The sequence below is a fragment of the Raphanus sativus genome, chromosome 5 (genome assembly GCF_000801105.2).
Source record: "Raphanus sativus cultivar WK10039 chromosome 5, ASM80110v3, whole genome shotgun sequence".
NCBI classification, from domain to species: Eukaryota; Viridiplantae; Streptophyta; class Magnoliopsida; order Brassicales; family Brassicaceae; genus Raphanus; species Raphanus sativus.
This window is the reverse complement of record NC_079515.1, coordinates 10,712,817-10,719,341: the sequence shown is the minus strand read 5'-3', so window position 1 is coordinate 10,719,341 and position 6,525 is coordinate 10,712,817. Positions and strand designations below refer to the sequence as shown.

Here is a 6,525-nt window from a genome sequence, read left to right as displayed (position 1 = left end):
ATTTTAAATAAATAGGCGGAAAACTATCTCCTCCTCCTTCTTCTTCTTCGATTCTCTTTGCTCGCTTTCCCGTCAATGTCGTTCGATTCCATCCTCCGGTGAACAGAGGAATCTACTTATTACCCTTTTTAAAACCTGAAATTTCTTCAGTTTCTGATCGAAGACAGTAATGGATGAATCTTATCGTAATCTCACGGACTTAACCTCTGTTACAGAGACAATCGTCGACATCTTGCTATGCTCAGTTCCTATTTGGCTCGCCGTCATGATCGGGCTTTTGATTGGCTGGTCTTGGCGTCCAAGGTGGACCGGTTTGGTTTATCTAGGGCTCCGTTCTAAGCTCCGTTTTCGCTGCACTGTTCCTCCGGGTTTCGGCGCTCGCCGTGTTTGGCTCGCTTTCACCGCTTTCTCAGTCTGCCGCACTTTATGGTCACGGCTCGGTTCGAGTGAGAAGAGACCAGAAGATATTATTAATCCGAGTGGTGAAACAGAAGCAATCTCAGAAAAAAATGAGTTTATATTAACACAATAAAAATAAATTGAAAAGTTATGGTATTGAGATTTGTTTGTTCTTGATTTTTGTTATACAGTTATGGTTACCTAAGTAATGATTTGTTTATTTTGGTGTGGATTTGCAGAGTTAGTGATAAAGAAACAGAGAAAGAGCAGGAGAGTGTGACAGAGAAGGATCTAGAGCATTTGCTGCATCTGCTTGAAGCTGGAAATGCTAATACGGAGTGGCAATCTATGATGGACAAGTCTACTCCCAATATGAGCTACCAAGCCTGGCGCCACGAGCCTCAGGTAGTCTATCTTTATTAAAACTTTTGCCTCTTATATCTCTTGTATTGGGTCACTGGTTCCATAAAGTTTTAAGAACTTTTTTTAATGGTAAGGGTATGGATTAGGTATCTTTTGGGTATGCTTGATAATTGATATTGAAACAGGCTCATGAAAAAATAGAGATTCTTTGACATCATTAGTTACTGAAAGGAGGTGTGGTTTGACAGGCAGGTCCTGTTATTTATCGTAGTCGGACTGTTTTTGAGGATGCAACTCCAGACATTGTTAGGGATTTCTTCTGGGACGACGAGTTTCGACCTAAATAGGATCCTATGCTTGCTTACTTCAAAACTTTGGAAGAAGATCCTAATACAGGAACAACTATTGTTCACTGGACTAAAAAGGTATTTTCGTCCATGAAGAGATGTTGTATATAAAGCAGTTGCTAATGTCTTTCCTCTGCAGTTTCCGTTTTTCTGTAGTGACCGGGAATACATCATTGGCCGGAGAATATGGGAATCTGAAAACAAGTATTATGCTGTGACTAAGGTAACATCTTGCTTTTGCTTCCCTCATTAGAATATTAGTTTGGAATGGCAGAAGACTTGTCTGATAATACTTTTAAATGTTATTAGGGAGTGCCGTATCCAGCTCTACCAAAGCGTGATAAACCGAGGCGAGTAGAGCTTTATTTCTCAAGTTGGATTATCAAAGCGGGTGAGTTTTTTTTTTTAAAGTACAAGTTTCCTTTTTACGTATTTTTTGTCAGGTTTTAAGCGGTAATGCTTTTGAAAATGCAGTTGAATCTAGGAAAGGAGATGGACAGTTAACGGCTTGTGAGGTCTCTCTTGTCCACTGCGAAGACATGGGAATCCCAAAAGACGTAGCAAAGTTAGGAGTCCGTCACGGCATGTGGGGAGCCGTCAAGAAGCTAAACTCCGGGTTAAGGGCATACCAGGCCGCTAGAAAATCAGGGGCGGCTCTGTCAGGGAGCGCGCAAATTGCGAGAATCACCGTAAAACTGAACGTGGATTTGGTGGAGACATCGAGAATAGAGGAAGGAGAGAGAGGACAAGCCATGGATAACGTAAGGAGAGGGAAGGAGCAGTTCAGTGTAGATTGGAAACTGGTCGTTGTAGGAGGAGTTGCCTTGGCGTGTGGGCTTCATTCAAGTGCTATTGGCAAGGCCTTAATGGTTGGAGCTGGGCAGAGACTTGCTCGTAGGTGAAATCACTGTTGTTATCTCTTCCTGCTGATAGATTGACATTGTAACGTGTGTCCATGGATAATTCTTTAGCCTAGCACAGGAAGACAGTTTAGTTATATGTATCATGGATTGTGTTTTCTTCTTACAACAGTATATTTAATGTTGGAGGCAAAAAAATGTGGTCGAAAGCATTTCATGTAATAACAGCTGAAGTCTATGGACCTTAATTGGTCATAGCCAAGCTTGTTTTACCGTTAGAGAACATTTAACTCATTTGTGTGCACAACTATTTAGCAATTAGCTCTCAGTTTTATTTCCATAGACATCTTCCCATTGTTCTTCAATGCTATGATGCTGCAGATGAACTTTCTTGCCTATGTACATCTTCTGTTTTGGTTTGAAGATCCTCTGACTAAGGTACATAATCATCAACAAATCCAGTTTCCGATTCATTTGAGTCCCAGTCTTCACCGTCTAATATCAGATAGCTCTCCTTCTGCCAGTATCTCAGGTTCTTCTCCTTCTCCATATGTCCCTGAATATGCATCATCTTCTTCTTCCTACAAACCAGAATAGCCCCAAGCCATGTGAGACCTTATTAATATTCACGATTTGATCATTATGAAAGCCAAAGCAAAAAGAGGGATTCTAGGCTAATTAATACACACATCTGTTTCTTCTGTCTCCTCGTCGCTAGAAGCATAAGTCACATCAAGCTTGTTATATAACTCTTCATCTCCCTTGTCTGCTATCTTCTCCATTTGTTCCTGATAAATTCATTGCAAAGTCTTGTGTTAGTCCACCATTGCATAACAAAGTAGTACCATCAATGAATGATAAAAGAGTAGATCCATTACAATTTCAGCTCTCAGCTGTTCTGCTCTTGTATGCATCGCCGAAATGTGTTTTATAAGGCCCTGTTGAATGCAAACTTAACAAAGATCAGCTGAAGTTCCAAATAACAAGGCATATGATAACTTTGGTTTCAAGGAACCTCGCGTCTTTGGAGTTCAATGGAACGTGCTAAAGCCTTCCTCTTTGTCAAAAGGTTCTTCGGCCTCAACATGGGCGGACGCTTATAATCTTTTCCTCTATAAACGATAATGGCATATCCTTTAGAGACCTTGTCAATAGAAACCAGGATACCGCTACTCTCGGCTTCAAGTGCTAATGCCACTTTCTTTACACCCTCAAAAGTTTTAGTCTTCACGATTATTTTGACCAGTTCTCGGTACTTCCAGTGCAGGTGCATGTTCTCCACCGTGCCATCAAACACTCCTCTCCTACCTGAAGCAACAGTTTCAAGTAAGTGTCCTATAATATATGCAAAACACACTTGACTAAACTGATGATTTTACCTAGAAGTAAGAAAGCTTTCATCTTCAAACCGAGCTTGCGGAACATAAACCTCTCTTCATCAGTTATGCTTTCTAGGTCTGCTCTCTGCTCTGCTGGCTGTAGACACTCCTCCACCTTAGCCAAACCACGTTCAGCTTTCAAGAGCTTTCTCTCGGCCTAAAAGCGAAAGAAACAATCTTATTAGTTCCAAGGAACCACTCTTCAACAACATGCTAAGTTTAGAGAACTCACAAAAGCAAGTTTCTTTTCCAGCTTCCTGACAAGATTTTCATGCCTCAGTTTCTCAACCTCGTGTTTCACTTCTTCTGCATGTTGATGACCATCATCCAGATTCTTTCCCCACTTGCCAGTCGCGTCAAGAGTTTCACCAAGGGTACCAGCAGAAACAAGTTTACTAGTAGGTTCAGTACTTGGGATAATCAGAGCCGATGATCCTCTTAAACGTGCCTCTTCTTCTTCGTCTTGTAAACTCCTCACAAATTTCTCTTGCTCCACCAATGCCTCAGCTACTTCTCGTGACAAAAAGTTCTTTCCTCTGTAGAAAACCAAGTAGTCTTTGTTCCTTGAGAGCAGTATGCCTCCTGTCAGTTTCTGCAGTTACTTACCAAGAGCATGATATCAAATGCTCAGCTTCAAATGCACAGATAAAAGACAAGAAGAAGAGCATAAATGTTTACCTTGAGGTCTTCAGCCATTCTCTCACTGGTTGTCAATTGTACGCCACGTTTAATGACAATCTTTGCAAGCATACTCTTCTCCCATAACGTAATCATTGCTCTTGCCAAGCCTTGGAGCTGCCTACTTCGACCTGGAAATCAAAAGAAAACTCCTAACTATTCAAAAGTCTCTTATCAGTTTCAGACTCCGGAGAAGTTGAAAAAAATAATAATTAGAAACTTACCTAAAGCGAAGTGTGGAGGGAGAAATCTAGCAATTCTTCTCAAAGCAGTTGCCTCCTTTGGTCCAAGAGATGATCTCACTCCATAAGGAAGTATCCTGAAAGGCGGTTCGTAACCAGGAATGTTCCCTGGAAGCAAATCAGCATCTATAGGTAATGGATGGTCTCCAGTCCAGTCCTTAAACCTAGGGCCAAGACCATCTAACACTTCTTCAATTTCATCTTCGTATTCTACTTCTGGTTGGAATCTTTCCTCTTGGTCTTTCTTTTCCACACTAGTTGTCTCCTGGTCTAGCTGAGGAAGATGCACTTTTACATCTCCACTTTCCACCACAGTTGTAGTTGCAGGTAAGGAAGAAGGTGAAGTCTCCTCTCTTTTCTGCTTGTTCCATTTTCCTGCTGGAAGTTCATAACTGACACCTCTGTACAAAGAGATGGAAGTCCCTGACCTCCATATCACCAAACCACCAGTCTTTCTCTGCAACAGAGACAGAACAAAACAACATTTGACAACAGAGAGAGACAAGCCTACCTTTATAAGGGAGCACATAAGAAGCAAACCTCTAATGTCTCATGCATCTTCCTCATGTTAAGCGCGCTTGCTCCTTCAATCTTCAACCTCACAATCTCTGCGCTCTTCCACTTCTCCTTAATCGCATCCACCACCACCTGAGTCACACCTGCTCCTCTAATCCTCATCTTGCTCGCCGTCCTAAACGTCAGATTCCTCAACCTCCTTAGCTCCGACTCCGGAAGAGTCATCTCCGCAAGAGAGTATCTACTCTCCTTCTCAGCACTCCACTCAGACTCCAACTCTTTCTTCTTCTCAGCACTTATCTTCTCCCAAGGAAACCCACCGAGAACTGACTCCTCACTGAACCCACCTCTTGTATCAGGTAACATCCCTTCTTCAACGTAGAATATATCCTCCACTGACCCTTTCTCAATCCTTCTCTCTTGCTCAACCTCCTTATCACCACCTTCCATATAACCATACTTTCTTAACTTCTCCACAATCTTCTCCATTGTAACGCCGTCACCATCTCTACTAACGGAATCACCGCTCGTAAATCTACCTTCTTTTCTGTAGTTTACAACTATCTTGGGAGGCTTAGGTTGATTCCGTTTCTGGGTTCTGTTCCAATTCTCTAACCACTCACCGTTCTTAGGAGAAAGGCTAAACCTTTTCGATTGAGTTTGATCACTACTACTCGAACCAGATGCGGTAATATCGTTACGGGTCGGTATTGAGATTGATGAACTTTGGTGGTACCTTAAGAAACGGAAGCAGAAGGAGGAGGCTTGGAACGAGTGTGCAAGCTTCGTCTTCGTGAGAATGGTTGGGTAAAAATGGCGACTGGGTTTCATCGCCATCGCTGAGGTTATTAAATGTAACTCGAGAGTGATGGTTTCAATAAACAGTGAAATGATGTTTCCGCTTTAGCGGATTCATTGCCGTTTCGAAGCTCTCGCTATGTGTTTATCTATGGCCGTTCAAAAGGAGAGATTGAAATGGAGATATCTTGGAACAAATGCTATAACTATTCTTAACTGAAAATGAAAAAATCATAGATATTCCTCTTTTTTTCCCTTTTTAATTTAATACTAGATTTTGATCCGCGCTTCTAAAGCGCAAATTTTTCTTAATTTATTAACAGCTTAATATGAATTACTATAGGGAAATTTCATAACTACACTTTGTATAATACCACAATTCAAGTTTACCATCATTTTAGAGACATTATAACAAATACACTTTTCAGTAGTGTGAAAAAGACTAAATTAACCCTACACTATCTATAACATATCACATCTCTTCGTCGCTACCTTCTTCTCTCTGTCGAGACCATCGTTTCTCCTCCGGATCCGTCATCGTCATCGTCGTCATCGTCATCGAAAGTCATCATCGTCGTCATCGTCGTCGTCATCGAAAGTCATCGTCGTCGTCGTCGTCATCAAATCGTCGTAGTCGTCATCGTCATCATTCCATTGAGATCTCCGACGAGCTAACACACGAATTCTCTCTCTCACGCAATCGTCATCTCATCCCTCTCTCACACACCGTGGAACAGATGTCGAATCCTTCTCCTCTTCAAGTTTCCCAGCTGGTATGCGTATATCTCCTTTCGATTTTGTGTATTTCTGAACGAAATCTGAAACAACGAACGTTAGTAAACGTTTGCTTTTATCCAAAAGGCAAACAAGGTTGATTTGGAGTTCAAGTTGAGATTAAGATTTTGGAATAGCTAACACTGCACTTTTTACAGAATTATAATCC

The 6,525-nt window shown here is 41.5% G+C and overlaps 2 protein-coding genes across 2 annotated transcripts; one reads left to right on the top strand and one right to left on the bottom strand.

Moving 5' to 3' along the window:
- On the top strand, window positions 1-2,307 carry LOC108833394 (uncharacterized). The gene is given in 6 exon segments (XM_057011224.1): window positions 1-513; window positions 591-804; window positions 1,011-1,187; window positions 1,249-1,332; window positions 1,419-1,500; window positions 1,584-2,307. Coding segments are annotated over 6 exon segments (1,329 nt in total). The 5' UTR covers window positions 1-169; the 3' UTR covers window positions 2,012-2,307.
- On the bottom strand, window positions 2,288-5,772 carry LOC108831256 (CRM-domain containing factor CFM3A, chloroplastic/mitochondrial). Its single transcript, XM_056985650.1, has 10 exons — window positions 4,809-5,772; window positions 4,251-4,725; window positions 4,027-4,157; window positions 3,581-3,940; window positions 3,349-3,505; window positions 2,985-3,277; window positions 2,815-2,907; window positions 2,659-2,757; window positions 2,462-2,550; window positions 2,288-2,402 (listed from the first exon to the last, which is right to left on the bottom strand). Exons 1-10 carry the CDS (start codon window positions 5,619-5,621, stop codon window positions 2,288-2,290), a joined length of 2,625 nt encoding a protein of 874 aa, XP_056841630.1. The 5' UTR covers window positions 5,622-5,772.
- Window positions 5,773-6,525: the final 753 nt, after the last annotated feature.

Coding starts and splice junctions, on each gene's coding strand:
- LOC108831256 (XM_056985650.1), bottom strand. CDS start 5,621: ATGGCGATGAAACCCAGTCGCCATTTTTACCCAACCATTCTCACGAAG. Junction 3,506..3,580: donor TGGAAAAGAAACTTGCTTTT/GTGAGTTCTCTA, acceptor TTTCGCTTTTAG/GCCGAGAGAAAGCTCTTGAA. Junction 2,908..2,984: donor TTGAACTCCAAAGACGCGAG/GTTCCTTGAAAC, acceptor TGCATTCAACAG/GGCCTTATAAAACACATTTC.